This window comes from Ambystoma mexicanum, chromosome 14 (assembly GCF_040938575.1).
Source record: "Ambystoma mexicanum isolate Mex_15411 chromosome 14, UKY_AmexF1_1, whole genome shotgun sequence".
Taxonomy (NCBI): Eukaryota; Metazoa; Chordata; class Amphibia; order Caudata; family Ambystomatidae; genus Ambystoma; species Ambystoma mexicanum.
Genome location: NC_090940.1, coordinates 105,695,228 through 105,713,313, shown reverse-complemented (window position 1 = coordinate 105,713,313; position 18,086 = coordinate 105,695,228). Strand labels below are relative to the sequence as shown.

Here is an 18,086-nt window from a genome sequence, read left to right as displayed (position 1 = left end):
AAGTCCGCCCATCCCACCCATAGACATGCACACGCTCCGCATGTCGCAGCTAATACTCACCCAGCTGACCACAAGCAGAACCCCATCAACACGAGAGCATCATGCCATACCATCGACTACAACACCTCTACATTAGCTAACCCAACTAACTCCCGTAACACTACCCTCATCCCCTCCGATCGGAACTCTAGACTTGGCGCCAGAACCCACCACAAACCCAGCAAAGGCCCAGCCAAATCACTCAATAAGACCAACCCTCACACTATAACTCCCATCAACACCATCCATCCCAGTCTTAAAGGAGCTCTCCTAAATGTCAGATCATTAGTCGCCCATGCCACAGAAGTTGCAGACATTATTCTAACAAACAACCTGGACTTCCTTGCGGTAACCGAAACATGGCTGCACGATGCTGCAGGTCCATCTCTTACCCTAGCCATACCTGATAACTACACCATCCTTAGAGCAGATAGACCGAACGCTCGAGGAGGCGGCGTAGCTATTATCTTTAAGTCCACGCTTGACATCAGACTATCCTCTGCTCCCCCACTCAAATCCTGTGAACATATTACAGTCAAAGTTCAAACCTCCCCTAAAAGTACTATTACACTGCACTTAATTTACCGACCCCCGGGCCCTCCTGCCTCATTTGAGGAAGACATCACCTCACTAGTTGCTGAAAGCTCCAAACCTTCAGCACAACTGATTATACTCGGAGACTTTAATCTCGGGTTTAACGACCCCCTAGACACCCCAGCCACTGCCCTGGCCATGGCATTAGAGGAGCATGGCCTCCAACAACTCTGTTCCAAACCCACCCACTCGAAAGGTAGAATCCTCGACTGGATAACTACCCTTAATTGCAACATTACTACGGAAGATCCCACACAACTTATCTGGACTGACCACCACCTCCTCCCGTTTGACATTCTTACCAGCAATTCAGCACATAAAAGGCCTATTATTGCACCTGCCTGCCCTACTAGGAAAAAGAGCAATATCACAGCGGAAGCCCTAATACCTCTGGTGATCCCTACTTTAAACGCACTACCCGTTACAACGGACTTGAACCAACTGGTCAATGCCTACAATGAGTCCATGGCCAAAGCCATTGACATCATTGCCCCACTGAAACTGCGCAAAGGAATACCCAAAGCGCACCTGAACACATGGTTCACCCCGGAGCTCAAAACCCTTCGTCAACAAAAAAACAAACTTGAAGCACTCTGGAAATCAGTGCCTTCCATAAATAACAGAACTAATCTCACCAACATCTCCACCCTCTACAAAAATGAGATTATACGTGCCAAGAAAGATTCTCTCAATACTAGGATCTCCCAGGCAAGCTCCAGTACTAAAGAGCTCTTTAACATACTAAAGGAATTAGAAAACCCCATTACCCCCACTGACTCTTGCACTAAGGACAAACCTTGGTGCACAGGGATCCAGAATGCCCTAGCCAACAAGATCTCAGGGCTCCAAACCAAAATCAACAACAAACGACAACAACTTACTCTCGATCCCACCTCCATCCCCACACCCCTTCCACCTACTGCCACTAGTTCAGGCTTCACCTTCAAAAAGGTATCTATATTGGAGGTTCAGAAAATTATAGCATCCCTTAAACCATCGAATTGCAAGGGGGACAGCTGCCCCGCACAAATCATAAAAGATGCAGCTAGGGATCTCTCCCCATTTATCACTAAATTAATAAACCTGTCCTTCGCCAACAACATGGTCCCCAGCAATCTGAAACAGTCCTGGGTCCTACCTCTACTAAAAAAAACTACTCTCAACCCTGACATCCCTACGAATTACAGACCTATTACCACCGTCCCATTCCTACTAAAAATCTTGGATAGAGTGGCTTATTTACAAATTCAGGACTACCTCGAGGCCAATCACCTACTAGGAACTCGCCAATCTGGCTTTCGACCACAACACGGGACAGAAACGGCCCTTGTTGATCTCAAATGCCAGATAGACGAACTCAAAGACAAAAATAAGGCTGCCATCCTTCTTCTCCTTGACCTCTCCGCTGCCTTTGACCTGGTCGACCATAAAATCTTGTGCAACCATTTGTCTCTGGCAGCACACTTCTCCCACTCTGCAGTCACATGGATCCAATCTTTCCTGGACAACAGAACCATGCGGGTCTTCTCCCCCCTAGCAGCGGCTGACCCCATCCCCATCACCTGCGGTGTCCCACAAGGATCCTGTGTCTCACCCACCCTTTACAATATTTTCACCAAGCCTTTATTCGACAAGCTGGACAATCTGGGTGTCACCTACACTAACTATGCAGATGACACCCAGATACTCCTCACCCTATCAGGCAACTACAACAAGGACGCCAAATGGATCAATGAAGTCTTTTCCATCATCCAGGCATGGATGGCCACACATGGCCTATGCCTGAATGATGACAAGACTGAATTGCTTCTTGTCGGCTCACCTAACACTATCAGTAAACTCTGTCCCGGCTACACCAGCTTCACTATTGACGGTAACACCATACCCATCGCCAAGAGTGTAAAAACCCTTGGTTTCTACCTAGACACGAACATTAACCTAATTAAACAAATCAATATGACCGCCTCAGCCACGGCCTACACTGGTAAACTAATCAGGGCCTGCAGACCACTGATCTCCCCTAGCAACTGTCTCATCCTAGCCAGAGCACTCATCCAATCTAAACTGGATTACTGTAATAGCCTCTATGTAGGTGCCAACAAAACAGTAATCAATAAATTGCAAGTTCTACAAAACAACGCACTACGTGCCGCCCTCAATATTCCTAGAAGGGAACACATCTCCGCCACCAGAACTGCCTGCAAATGGTTGTCCATCCAACAGAAAATAGACTTGAAAACCATATGCCTTACTTACAAAGCCCTTAATCATCTTGCCCCACCCTACCTCTCGAACAAATTTACACTAAGACAGAACACTAGAACCACCAGATCGTCCAACTCATTACAACTAACAGTTCCCAAATTCTCCCTTAAAAGAGCCGGAGGATCCAGCTTCCCAACTTTGGCATCACAACTCTGGAACTCCATCCCACTGGATATTAAATCTACACCTACTTTCCAACCCTTCAGAACTAAGGTCATCTCCTGGTTAACCAACAAATAACCGTCCTACTACATATGTATGCACCCTGAATGTCCAATTGTATGTATATTGTTTGTATACTATTATCTATGCCCTATTAATACTGTACTATTGTCTTTTACCTGTAACCTGATGCTCAAAGCGCATATATACCCCCGGGTCAAGAGCGCTATATAAATAAATAAACAAACAAACAAACAAATACAGATAAAATTGTGGTTAGGGAAATGGATCACTGAGGTCATTGATAATAGATGCTCTTAAAAAAATTAGACTGCACTTATTTGTGGTACTCACCGAATCAACAATGGACCAGTCAAGAGGATAAGCAAAGAGCTCCGGTTTGGCAGTGGGAATCTTTTCAATAAGACTCTTAATATGTTTTCGTTTCTCTTCTGTGTTTACATTTCCTTTGGCAACTGCTCCCTTTTCATCCTCCCCATAATCCAACGGTACCAGTTTTCTTTTTCGGGGAGCTTCATCATTGTCTTCATCTTCAAATTTGTTAAAAACGCTATCAACAGGAAGCTTCTTTCTCTTGACAGCATTCGTCTGGCTCGGACTATTGGATGCACCTATAGAAGACAAGCTGGACAGTAAGTACTTCTAGGTAGGAGTTTACAAAAACATTTTGTACAAAGAAATACCAATTAAAACTTGTACAGAAAGTCTCAGCGAGAGTATAAGAATAAGGAAAGTTGATTTTTCTGCAAATTATTTTCAATATCAAAACAGAACGAGCAAGAACTCTATAGGCTTCCAATGGAAGCCATATAAAATTGAGTAAAATTTTACCCAGGAGCCTTCAGTGATTTGAAATAGGAGGATATATGGTACAAGGGATATAGAGATTAGTATTATGATGGCAGGTCACACTAGATGAAAGCTTTGTGGACTTGAGGAGAGGCCATGAATTTAAAGTTGCTCGTCACTGGCAGCCAGTGGAGCAGTTTCAAAATCGGGAAAGTGTGCGCGCTGGTCTGGGAAACCTGGCTAGTATCACTGCCAAGTGTTGGGGAGATTTTCCTTAAGCACTGCGGTCAGGGTCTTTAGATAAGTCTTCCTTCATTACATGCCATCAATTCCCTTAAGTTTCACCAGGCAAACAGCTGGCGGAGTAGCAGGTCAGCCAAGCCTCAATTCTCAGGTATGAGGGGTGGTCAACACGCACAGTACAAATGTTCTGAAATACCTAATGTTAGGAAAGATTTTCTTTTTAGACCTTTCTCTACATAGATTCCTATGGGATAAGCAGTCTTTTTTGCAATTATTATTATTTTTTTTAACCCTATCCTGACTGAGGTCAGTAGAGCCTTCTGCTTTACTGCCCTTGCCTGTTTTGCAATGCCTATGGTTAGGAAAGATCGGTTTTGACTGAGGTGAAACAACGTCACAATGCACTCGCTTTGCTCTCGTCCCCACCACTTGGGGGAATGATTTGGGAACGTTTTCATATTGGACTTAACTTCTGACCTCTTCAACACAGTACTGATTTGGGAGCTCAAAAGCCATATTTTCCATTTCACTTCAGGATCCATTTTGGTTTTTGGTAGCCAGTATGCTTTAGTCAAAAGATTACACTTCCCAGTATTCCCTGCTCACTGCTTCATCTCCACCCTTACAGGCCAAGATTGGTGTTAGGGAGAATTTTCATTCCGGTGCCACTTCACTTCAACCTTAAGGACCCCCAGCTCTTTTGCTGGACTTGGGGCTTTTTAACATGAACTCCCGAGTGAGTGGGACATTTTTCTCACTCGCATGTGTTTTTCCCAGATTAGGATTTCATGTTTTCACTGTTTTTGCAGTTTGACAAACTCCATAGGCATCTGCTTTTTGTATAGTGAGACAAAGCACCATCAGTGCAGTGTCACTCAGAAGTTCTTTGGAGTTTAAGGTTTAAATACCTTTTCTTGTGTTAACTACTGTTCCTAAGAATATTAAGGTGAAATTGATCTTACTTTTTTTTACTTTGTAGGTCCATCACCCACCATATTGTGTTGAGTGCTGGGGGGGTTACGTAGTGGCCCCTTATCCTACTGTCTCATAACATTTTTAGTTACCCTCACTACTTTAAATGACTGGTGGCAGTGGATTAATTTTTACTACCAGGGTACTTTTTTACCATCACAGGCTGAACTCTCAGTTGCAATAGAGCACTCATGGGTGTCCATTTGGTCAAAATGGCCTCAGTCATTTTTTCACCATTTTCTGTTCGTGAGGTCTTTCTTGGCTTTTACTCTGTGCGTTGACAGATTTGAGCCCTTTGTGTGTTTAGCCTTTGGCGGGCTAACTTAGAAATTGTGAATGCTAGCTTGCTTTGCATCTAAACAGGAATAAGGTGGGCCAGCGCCACATTTGGCTAGAATTGTGAATGTTGGCGTGCATCAGATGTAGACGGGACTGTGAAAGTTAGCCAGTGCCGGATCTAGATAGAAATACAGGGATATTCATGCACCACATCTAGACTGAACATGGACATTTTGCACATATCACTTCTAGATAGCGAGGCCAATAACCAAACCACTAACAATTTCACCCCTATGCACACACCTCTCAAACTCTAACCAAACACAAACACAACCCTAAAGCAAAAAGAACTGCACAAACTTCACTACAACAACAAAACAAACCAACACATAGCTTTGCACAACAGCATACGACAGTTACCGATCAGAAAGCACCCCCAAGCTCAGCTATCAGCTAACTGTTTACCAAACTGAAGCTGCCAACAGCACATCACTGCTCTCTTGCACTTATCCCGCTCGTTCCCACTAACCCACCCACCCACTTTCCTTTTAAGATCTGCCAGAGCGCCAGGGGACCATTCCGGTGGCGATAGTGCGCGGAACAAATCCTTTAACCTTAACATTTTTTGATTTTTAAAGGGGCTACCTTATCAATGGCTGCAAGCAGAAATGATAAGTTACTCACCGTAGTGACTAACATACTCTTAGTCCATAGTCCCCTTTCCTCCATACTGCATGGGCATCCTTCGTGAGGGACAGGAGACAGAACCTTTTCCACCAGAAAAATCTTCTCCCCCCCCCCCCTCTAAATTTAGAGGTGCGGCCCTGGCTCCGCCGCCACACCACAGTACCCAAAGAAGCGTCGACAATAGATTTACCATTGCCTAATGACACCAGATTATTAGGGGGGAGGATGGTGGGAGGTAAGGGGACTATGGACCAAGTACATTAGTCACTACGGTGAGTAACTTATAATTTCCCTTACGTCCGTCCCCCTTTCCTCCATACTGTATGGGCGATTACAACTGAATGTAGCCCCAGGGTGGAGAGGAGATCCTCCTTAAGCAAATAGGTTCCGGAGAACCGCCTGTCCGAAAGCCGCATCTGACCTGGAGCTGGCATCCAAACAGGAATGCTTGCAGAAAGCCAATGGAGTGGCCCACGTGGCCACCCTGCTTATGACCTGCCAGGGGACATGGCCCTGAAAGGTGATGGCCATTGCCTTGACCCCGACTGCGTGGGCATGCATGTTCGCCAGAAAGGGTTTATTCTGGCCCTCGTACGCTTCCTTGATGGCGGAGACCATCCAGCTGGAAATTGAGGCTTTGGAGGCTTGATAGCCTGGCCTGGCGCCTCCATAAGTGATGAACAGGGCATCAGACTTGCGGAAGCCCTTCGTCCTGTTCAGTTAGAATTACAGGGCACGCCCGACATCTAGGCAGTGCAGAACTCCGAGGCCTCGTCCTTCGGGTCAGCAAAGAAAGTAGGAAGTACAATCTTGTTTAAGTGAAAGGCTGATGGCACCTTAGGTAGAAATGCCGGATGGGTCTGCAGGACCATCTTGTCCTTGTGGAAGGTAGTGTACGGCTCTGAGGCGACTAGGGCCTGGATCTCGCTGAACCTGCGTGCCGATGTGAGGCCGACTAGCAGGGCCGTCTTGATGGTGACCAGCATGATGTCCACAGACGCCATAGGCTCAAACAGCTTGTGCACGAAGGCACCCAAAACTAGGTTCAAATACCACACAGGGTGTGGCTTCCTGATGGGCGGGTAGAGTCTAGCGAGTCCCACCATATGACTCCTGACGATCGGGGAGGAGAAGACCCCTTCCTCCGAATTCCTGTAGGCCTCAATGGCTGAGGTTTATTTGTGGCAGGTGTCCACCTGCACGCCAGAGTTGGCGAAGTGCGCAGAGAATGACAGCACGTCGTCCAATGAACAAGCCAGTGGGTCGATATCCTTGGAGTGAGCCCAGTGGCAGAACCTTGTCCATTTACTTTTATACTGGGCTCTGGTAGCCTTGCTCCTAGCCCCATGTATGATTTCCAGATTGGCTTGGGATAGGTTGAGGTGGCTGAGCGTCACCTGCCCAGGAACCACGCTGTGAGGGCCAGCTTCTGAGGGGCGGGTGGACGACCTTGCCCCCCTGCTGAATCAGATGATGTGCTGGGCCCGTCGGGAGGTGGATTGGAGGGACCTCCGAGAGGCTGAGCAGCTCCTAGAACCATGGCCTGGCTGGCCACCACAGAGCCATCAGAATGATGTTGAGCTGGTGCGACTCCTTGAACTTGCAAAGCCCTCTGAATGAGGAGTGGGCGGGAAGGTGTATGCTGACATGCCGTTCCACTGGATCCATAAGGCGTTGCCCAGAGAGTGTAGGCCCTGACCTTGCCAGGAGGCGAACTGGGGGCATTTCTTGTTGTGCCTGGTGGCAAAGAGATCCACCTGGGGAGGCCTCATCTGTGGAAGATCTCTGTGCAACAAGGTCGTTATTCTGCCACTCGTAGTTGTCTGCTCCCAACCTGCCGAGCCTGTCCGCTTCCAGGTTCGATTCCCCCAGAAGGTGGACTGCCGTGAGGAAGATCGGGGAATTGGTCCCACCTTGCTTGTTGATTTAATACATACTGGTCGATTTGTCTGTCTGTACGGGGACAATCCTTCCCTTGAGACGTGGGAGGAAGGCTGAGCGCTAACCAGATGGCGTTCAGCTCCAGCCAATTGATGTGGTAATCTTGTTCGACGGGTCCATGTGCCGTGGACCGAGAGATCCTCCAGGGTGGCTCCCCAGCCCTGGTGGGAGAAGTCTGTTGTAATCGTCACCTGTGGGACAGGGGGGCCTGGAGGGCTTGCCCGTCCGCAGGTTGCAGTCTCTGGACCACCATGTGAGGTCCGGGTGGAGAGAAATGGGGATCTTGATAATTTCGGCCTGGTTCCATGACGCTGAGAAGTGGAGCTGAATCCTCTTCATCCAGAGCCTTGTGTGGGGGACGGCCAACAGTACCGCTGTAAAAAGACCTAGGAGATGCTGGTACCACCAAGCCAAAGTAGCACCTCGGCTGTGAAAGTGGGACGTTGCCCTCCTGATGGCCGAAATCTTGTCGTCCGAGGGGAATATCCTCTCGGAGCGAGTGTCCAGATGAGGCCCAGGAGGAGTGGTGAACTGCTTCTTGAGATGTAGCCCCGACGAGCCAGTCGTCTAGGTAGGGGTATAAATGGAGGCCCTGCGCCCAGAGGAGGGCCGGCACAGCATTCATGAGTCTGGTAAAGACCCTGGGGGATAAGTTGAGGCCAAAAGGGAGGACCTTGTACTGAAAATGACAGCCCATGATCCTGAACCGGAGGAAACAACGATAGGGTTGCCAGATCGGGACGTGTAGATGAGCGTCTTTCAGATCCAGGGAGCACAGAGTCTCCCCTGCACAATGTTTCTGCACTAAAGGCTGGGGTAACCATCTTGAATCTCTGAAGTGATAAGGAGAGGTTGAGGGTGGAGAGGTCCAGTACAACTCTCAGGCCAGCCTGGTTCTTTTGCTGAATAGCGAAGATCCTGGAGTAAAAGCCCGAGCCTCGCTGGGAGGCTGGGACTCCCTCCACGACCTGGCTCAGGACGAGCGACAGAATATCAGCCAAAAGATTTGCTATGAAAGACAGATCAGAAACAAAACCGATACTGATTTTTCTTTACCGAGGATTCCCAGCCTGACGACGGGGAATATTCATGAGCATGTGAATCCATGCCAGACCCCATGCTGGAGAACCAAAGTTATCAATGTGTGCCAGCGTGGACTCCATTATATCCTGAGCCACGAGCTTGGGCTCGGCTAGCCCCTCCTTGAAACATGATTGGCTGTGGGTGGGGAGTTCTGGGAGGAAGTCAGCAATTTCCCACCATAATATCTGGTTAGCGGCTACCAGCATACAGTCTGCTTTGGCCTGTTGCAGGTGCAAGGAAGCATTGGAATACAGCTACTTACCGTATGCCTCCAAGGCTTTCTCCTCCTTGCCTAACAGCGCCGTCGATGACGAGGACGACTGGGGCTTGGATACAGTAATGCCGCAGCGATCACCGAGGAGTGTGGCTGAGGATGGGAGGAGAGCAAGAGTGTATCCCCCCTCCATCTGCCTGTACTTAGCATCCAGGCGGCGGTTGACTGGTCAGAGTGGGGTTTGAGCCAGCCCTTCTTGGCGATGGACTACATCGGTTTGCAGTGGAATTTCCTTTCTGGCAGAAGGGCGCCTCGTGAGGACTTCAGCGAGGATGCCCTCTGCCGGCTGTTCTACCTGGGGCTGGGGAGGCCCAGGTATTCCTCCAGGCACGAGATAGGTTTGTGGATGGCCCTGGCGGATGATGGCATGTCAGTATCCTCCTCCTCCTCATCAGTATCCTGAGGATCAGGGGGATCCTGTGGAGGAGGTGTATCCGGAGCAAGAGGCTGGGGCACAGGGACTACTGACAGAGGCTGAGGAAGAGGAGGCGGCTTGTATGGAACCACCTGCGGATTAGGCTGAGGAGCCGAAGGGGGCGGATGCGACAGGGCCAAAGGCTTCGGCAGAGGCGCCTGTGGTGCCGTTACCATAGCGGGATGGACTTCCCTGACCTTGTCCTCGATATCCCCCATATCTGGAGACGTCATGAGGCTGAGGAACCTCTCAAAGATCTGCTCCTCGCTAGCCGAAGAGGAGGAGGAGGAAGAGGGGATTGACAGGTTAGCTAGAGGCAGCTGGGGCCGCTGCCGACACTGTACATATGGCCGCAAGGGAAAACAACCTAGCGCATAAGGGTAGGCCATAGGCCACGTACCTGGTTCATGCTAGTCCCACCTCGATACTCGTTCTTCGCCTAAGTCTTGCAGAGGCGGCGAACGGGTGTCCTTTCCTGGCACATCGGCCATCTTGTTGAGCTGCCTACCGCGTGGCTGCGACGTGTTGCTTGGCTCGTTAGTGCAAGCCTCTGTCAAGTCTCTTATGTGAGTGACGTGCGACTTGCTCCGCTCCTCGGGGCCCGTGCCTGGTAGGTGTATCCACCTGGACCCGGGGGTCATTAAAGCTGCTTTCAGGAGCTCCCTCGGATGTGTTGCCAGTAACAGGGCGTAGACCCTCAGCCATGAGACCAGTACAAGGGCGGAGCCCTCGGGCGCAAGCCTGGTAATAGAGCCTAGTGGCCCCTCAACCTTGCCACCGGGAGGATCCGAGGACCCCTCAGCCCGATAGCTGTAGCAGCCTCGGTGCGTGTGTTGGTATAAGGACCAGACTGGTCCCTCCCGGGCAGGAGAGTCCCTGGGAAGGAGTCTCCCTTGCGTGGTGCGGATGAAAACATAAGCCATACCTCTGCCTGGTTCGATGTTTCACAAAACTCTCGAGATCCTCCGAAGGCGACTGTTGGAAGAGCTCCCTCCACCTGGCTGGTCTGTTCTTCAGCGCTTTCGAGGACAGAGAGCCCCACGCTGAACAGGCTTGCCACCCGTGGTCTGGGCCAAGGCAAAGTAGGCAGAGGGCGTGGAGGTCTGAAGTTGGGAAGGGCCCGTTGAAGAATGGACACCTGCTGAACCCTGTCGAAGTCGACATGAGCCAGGGAGGAGCTGTGGCGTCTGAGGGCCGAGTACCTATTGAAAAAAGACAAAAAGGAAACGGAGGAAGAATCAGCGCGAGGAATTACATGGCCGAAGCCAAACCTAGGAGCGCTGGTGAATTCGGCCCATTCCAGTCGATGCAGAAAAGGGGACTGAGGTGTGGCGCCGGAGGGCAGAGTCAGGGTAGCGCATGCTCCCAGGGCTGCGCCTCCGCAAGCCTCTAAATTTAGAGGGGAAGAAGATTCTTCTTATGAAAAAAGGTTCCCTCGCGAGGGACGCCCATGCAGTATGGAGGAAAGGGGACGGGACGTAAGAGTACTTTGTAATATCGACGGATTGTTATCTGAGTAAGTCTGGTCTAAGAGGTGTTAAAAGTGGTAGCATGGTGTCACAGTTAGTATTCGTCATGCTTCTGGATGGTATCGTAGGTACAACTGGGGGAGTTTTCAGTTTTCTTAATGAGAGTAGCAGAGAAGGTTATAGTATTGTGATCTGACCAGGATGTCAGTGACAAAATGATTGTCAGCTAACCAATCTAAGGTATGCCCTTTTTCATCGGTAGGGGTGCAGATTGTGAGTGAACCCTTGGGCTTTCATGGAGTTGGCCAGGAGGCCTGTGTGCAAATCCAGCGGGTCATTCAGACCTACATTGAAATTACCCATGATGGCTTAGAGTGAGGTTTCATACTGTGGGCTAGGAGCGAGATAATGTCATCTTCGAATGTGGAAGTCGGGCCTGGGGTCTGTAAACAATGTGTAATGCAAGGGTACAATTGTGTGCGAGGGACATTTTTAGTGTGATGAGATCCCCCGAGATGAAAGTGGGTTCTGTGTAGATTCTAATGTTCAAGGTTTCCTTGGCTATTAAGTCTGCTGCTCTTCCTTTTGTTGATGTTCTGTCCTTCCTATAGATTGAGTAACCCCCTGGGATGGCTAGGAATAGGAGGGGGTCGGAGGTTGTGTGGAGCCACGTTTGTGACAGCTATGAGGTCTCGATCATTAGATTTAATGACTTCTGCGATATCCAAGGCGTGGGCAGTGATAAATCTGACATTGATTAGCGCAATTTTAGATGTAGTGTTTCAGTAGAGTTGGCTCTGATCTTCGTATGTGCAATTGTATTGGAGAGGCAGTTGGTTCTGTCTGGCATGTGCGACTCTGGTTGAGTAGGGATGGGATGCGGAGGGGTGGGTCCCTTCCTCTGAGAACTGTTGGTGGGGTCAGGTGCTAGTTCAGCAGCTGGGTTATTGAGTTTTTATTTTTATTTTATTTTTTTAGGTAATGCTTGTGTCTTTTTCTGCCATTAGGTGTGGCGTTGGTAGGAACAAGAAGATGGTCTAAGTCTTCTGGCAAGACCAATGATAGGGCGTTAGCGTAGAAATGGTGGTAGAGTATGCAAGAGATGTGGCAAGGGTTTCTGTGAGGGGTGGGCTAGTGGCCAGGGGGCTATGATGGTGTGGGTGTGTATCTGGCTAGTCCATGCGGATGGTCGAGATGTTCTTGTGAGACTGTCCGGCAGGAGTGAAACTGGTGAGTGGGCATTAAAGGTCAGGTCCAGACTCCACTTGTCATGGGAGGGTGGTCAGTAATTAGGCAGGGGGTGGAAGCAGGTAATGGCGCAATTTTGTTGAGAGATGGGGTGGACATGGGATAGGGTGGTGGCGGGCAAGGCCCTTCCCTAGCTGGATATATGAACCTACAATGCAGGGCAAACCCTTTGAGGTAGTTTCCATAGTGGTTGAAGTGTGTGGGAGTTTCTTCAAACAGCATTCAGAAAGTATTAGCAATTGCAATATAGGAACGATCAACATAGGTAAGGGACCCGACGTAGCAGTATAAGTTGCAATGGTGAGAATGTGGCTGAGGTAATGGGGTGATATCGAGCTGTGTGCGCTAGTGACAGGCTGGGAGCGGATATTCAACTAGCATACAGTATACATTCATGCTAAATGCATTGGAAACAAAGGCGTAATGCTACTATTCATCCAACATGCAGTGTGCAATTACTCTAGCTGCCATAGTTTATTGTCTGTTTAGTTGGCAATTCCAGGCAGAGCATGCAGATTTTAGGTCAGCTGTGCGGAAGTGCAGTGAACAAGCCGGTTTAAAGCGGTAGGTTAGTGTTCCGACCTCGGTCCCTCGGTCCTCCTGGCTCCGACAGGCTCAGGGCAGGAGCCTTTGTTGACAGCCTTCGGTGGGGGCCGGCTACGCCAGCCAGTGACCCTCCGATTGGTAAAAGAACTGTAGGGCAGCCAATCGACTGAGAAAGTTGCATGCTCTGTGGGTGCGAAATTGAAAATGCAGCCATTTTGCAGTTGATCTTCTGCGACCGGCACCACATAGCGAAACGATTCCACTCGTGCTCGTAGCACTTTATGGTCTATGACGCTCTGGCCAGAACTTCCCTGCAGTCCGCCGGCAACTCGTACCCTCCGAACTCTAAGGCTGCAGGAGCCAAACCTTCAGGTTCAGCGATATTGGGTCATGATGCAGGATTGCGCTGCCTCCTCTGGTGAGCAGATCCGCGACCATTGGCAGCTTGACCAGAGGTGAGGTTGACAGGCTGAGAAGGTACCAAATCTGCCTTGGCCACACCAGGGTGATGAGGATAATCATGGATCGGCACCATTTGAGTCGATTGATGACTAGCAGCAGGAGGGGCAACGGAGGGGGATGCGTACAGGAAGAGGCTTTCCCACGGGGGCAAGGAAAACACGCCCCCCATGCTCCTCTGCTAGTGGATCCTGCTGGCGAATTTGACATTTGGAATTGTCAAAGTCGCAAACAGATCGATCTGGGGTCTGCCCAATCTGCGGAAGAGGCTGTCCACTTGATCCTGTCGAAGACCCCCCCTCATGACAAGAACGCATCTCCCTGGTAAGGGAGTCGACGATGGTGTTAGACTCCCGCTAGGTGGAAAGGAATGAGGAACATCTCCTGGGCCACAGCCCATTGCCATAAATCCTGCACCCCTCTGGAGAGCGCTGGCCATCTGGTTCCCCCTTGCTTCCTGATGTAGAACATAGTGAGGGTATGTAATCAAATAGGTACACAGGATCCTATTTATATGTACCACATCTTACTCCACCAATAGGAACATAGATTATATTATAAAAGAAGGATAAGATGGTAAACTTTCTCTACTTCCACCCCTCCTTCTCCCCCAACGATTAGACACCTCTTGACTGAGTCAACTCCACTTTTACATTTGGTAATACCCCCTCCCCTGGGGATCTGATTAGTTTCCTCTGTTTCTCTTCTTTGCAGGCTGGTTGCCTGAAACTACCCATTCAACACAGTGTTGAGAAGAATAGTGGATGTTTTAAAGGTTCCCCTGAAGAATGTTCGCCCGAAAGGGGCTTTAAAGAACAGAAACATGTTGGGATTATATGTTGTTTTAGTGACACATTTAGGTTTTTTCTATGTACTGTGATATGTGATTTCGTCTGTGTCCATTTGTAAAGTGGTTTATTTGAAATTTAGCTTTTTAGATTTTGTAGGTTTTAGTGGTAGTTTTGTACACTGTGTTAGGTTTGGGTAGTATCTTATGTTTCAATTTAAATATTCTGTATTAAACAAAAATGTTTTTTGAAATTTGGAATGTTGCACGCAGTCCATGTTGTCAAGACCTGTAGTGCCAGAGAATCTGTCAGAGGTGTCTAATCGTTGGGGGAGAAGGAGGGGTGGAAGTAGAGAAAGTTTACCATCTTATCCTTCTTTTATAATATAGAACATAGTGAGGGTACTGCCCGTGAAGACCCTCATCACCTTGCCCTTGAGGGACGGAAGGAATGACTACAAGGCCCAGACCACTGGCAGCAGCCACATGACATTGATGTGGCGATCCCTCGCCTCTGGCAGCCACAGGCCTCTGGCGTGGAGACCTCCAGTGTGGGCTCTTCAGCCCTCCAGGGAAACGTCTGTGGTGACTGTCTCCCAGTACAGGGGGGGGGGGGGGATCTGGAAATCCATGCCCCCGGAGATGTTGGAGCGCATGCGCCACCACCTTATCGCTTGAAAGAAATCCATGTCTAGCGCAATCTTGTCTGCGAAACATCCAGACACCTAGATACACCGAGTCTCCAAGAACTCCTGAAGGGGTGGCATACGCAACCTGCAAAGTCAGATCAGCTAAATGCATGACATCATGCGTGGCGATCTTCAGTGCCAACAGCCATTGCACTTCGCTCAGCAGGGCAGATATCCTCAGGAACAGCACATTCTACAATGGTACCAAGCAGGCCTTTCGATAGTTGACAGAGAACCCCAGATCCGTCAGTAGCCGGATGGTCTTCTCCGTTTGTTTGACGGCAACTACCCGTGACTCTGCCCGGATGAGCCAGTCGTAGAGGTACGGGTACACATGAATCCCTTATAGACGCAAATGGGCCGCCACTGGTGCGAGGCACTTCATAAACACCATGGACGCCGACTTCAACCCAAAATGGAAGGCCTTGAATTTATAGTGCTTTCCCTGCACTAAGAAGCACAGGAATTTCCGATGGTGAACGGGAACGTGGAAGGGAGTAGTTTCTTACCTTTAACTCCATTTCTCCAGCGTTGGTATCTATCATGGATTCACATACTGTGAATATTTACCGTCAGGCTGGGAAGCCTCAGTAACTTTAACTTAGCGTTTTCCTATGGAAACCTACAACACTTCTGTGTCTTATCAGCATTCTTTTTGGGTGCCGTAGGCTACACGAATGGTATGTCTGATATGAATAGCCCCGCCTCGCGGCTAACCTTCAGATTTTAACCTCCAACCAGAGTAAAACCCCAGCAAAGGTTTGCCTGGAGGGGCAGCCGGCGGGCGCATGTGAATCCGTGAAAGATACTAACGCTGGAGAAGAACAAGGTACTCTTATACCTGGTAACGTTCTTTCGATGGGATGGTCCGACGACGTATTCCATATCAATGATATGTAATCACCACAGCAGTGCTGCTTCGAAAAATTGGCATCTGCGTCGATACGACGCCCTCGAAGACCTCCTCTGACAGCTGACGTCACTGGATGTTATAAGAGGACGCACAACGCCCGTAGCCTCAGTTGTAGTTTTTTCCCAGAACGTGTGGCACCAGTCTTCTGCCAGTCTGAGACACAAAGCGTTGCGGAAACGTAAGCTGCAATCGCATTAGAAATTCTGTGGCAGGGAAGGTAGGGAGGGAGCGATATGGAATAAGTCGTCGGACCATCCCATCGAAAGAACGTTACCAGGTAAAAGAGTAACTTGTTCTTCGAGGGGATTTGGTCCTCCAACGTATTCCATATCAATGACAGACTCCCAAAGCAGTACCAATGCAAGGAGGTGGGAAAAGAATTTAGAAAACAGAATATTAGAATGCCCAATCAAATTGCGGAGTAAAGGACCGCCTTGCCAAAGGCCAGATCCTGCCCACGGACGGAATCAAGGGAGTAGAGACGTACAAAAGTATGTACCGAAGCCCAGGTGGCTGCATCACAGATGTTACGAATAGGAACACCCCTCTGAAGGGCAGTAGAGGCAGCCATACCCCTGGTAGAATGGGCCCACAAGCCGACCGGTGGGTCCTTACCCGCCAAGCGGTAACACTCAGAGATAGCCAGAATAATCCAGCGAGAAAAAGACTTTCGTCACAGCTTGTCCCAAACGCTTTCCAGCATAACCAATGAAGAGTTGATCGTCCACTCTGACCCGGGACATGCGTGAAATATAAAAGCTCAACGCTCTCCTAGGATCAAGCCTATGGAGCCTCTCCTCTTCCTTACCAGGATGTGGAGGAGGATAAAACGCCGGAAGAACAACCTTCTGGCCTAAATGAAATTCCGACACCACCTTCGGAAGAAAGGAAGGACAAACTAAGGACAACCCTGTCCTTATGAAACACAGTGAAGGGTGGCTTAACTGAAAGTGCCTGTAACTCACTCTGCGAGCGGAAGTGACCGCAACCAAAAATACAGTTTTAAGAGTTAACAGTCTCAAAGGGCATGAATGCAAAGGCTCAAACGGAGCACCCATCAGAAACTTGAGAACAAGGTTCAAATCCCAACCGGGCACCTGGAAATGTGACGGAAGGAACACATTAGTGAGCCTTTCAGAAACTGAGAAATTAAAGGAATTTAAAAATAGGAACACACTTCAGACGAGCGCTTAAATATGGACAGCGCCCCCAGGTAACCTTTAATGGTACCCACTTGAAGGCCCCATTGGGCCAAAGAAAGCAAAAAAGACAGAACCATGGGAATGTCATATGCAAAAGGATCCACATTCTTTACCATGCACCAGTCGCAGAATTTACGCCAACGGTACAGGGACTTTGTTGCGGGCCGTCTGGCCGAGAACAGCACCTCCATCACGTCTTCAGGGAGGTCCCAATCCTTATACCTCAACCTTTCAGAAACCAAGCGTGAAGGTTGAGGGATCTGACCTCTGGATGGAGAACCGGACCCCCCTCCCGTGAGAGCAGATCGTCTCAGTAGGGCAGACGACGTGGAGGACAGATGGACAAGTCGAGAAGGTCCGGGTACTATGTCCTCCGGGCCCACGCCAGAGCAATGAGGATCATCCAGGAACCGAACCTCCGTAACCTCTGCAGTACTTGCGGGATGACGGGGACTGGAGGAAATGCGTACAGCAGTGGGAATGACTTCTCCACCACAAACGCGTCTCCGAAGGCTCCTTTTGGAGGAAATTCCCGCGAGCAGAACCTCTCGCACTTCCGGTTGACACTGGAGGCGAAGAGATCCACTTGTGGGGTCCCCCAAAGGGCGAAGATCTCCAGGAGAATCTCCTGAGCCAACTCCCACTCGTGAGAGATCGCGCTCTGCCTGCTCAGAGCATCCGCAGTCTCGTTTTCGGCCAGATGAACTGCTGAGATGGAAACTTCCTGCTGGATTGCCCAGAACCAGAGCTGCATCACCTCCCTGCACAGAGGAAGTGACCCCGCCCCCCTTTTTGTTGAGGTAGTGCATGGCCTCCGTGTTGTCTGTCAGGATCAGGACATTCTTCCCTCGCATAGTCGGCAGAAAAGCCTTCAGGGCTAGCCTGACGGCCCTCAGCTCCAACAGATTGATATGGAGTCTGGACTCTGACGGAGACCAACGACCGCTGACTGTCAACTCGTTGGCATGAGCTCCCCATCCCGTGAGGGATGCGTCCGTCACGATCGTCA

The 18,086-nt window shown here is 49.6% G+C and overlaps 1 protein-coding gene across 12 annotated transcripts in view; it reads right to left on the bottom strand.

The window, feature by feature from the left end:
* Nucleotides 1-18,086, bottom strand: part of RBM25 (RNA binding motif protein 25) — an 841,835-nt gene that overhangs the window by 88,995 nt on the left and 734,754 nt on the right. For all 12 annotated transcript variants that reach the window (XM_069638623.1, XM_069638627.1, XM_069638622.1 and 9 more), the window contains one exon: nucleotides 3,415-3,692. In XM_069638623.1, the coding sequence (XP_069494724.1) occupies nucleotides 3,415-3,692 (278 nt within the window). The remainder of the gene's footprint in view (nucleotides 1-3,414; nucleotides 3,693-18,086) is intronic.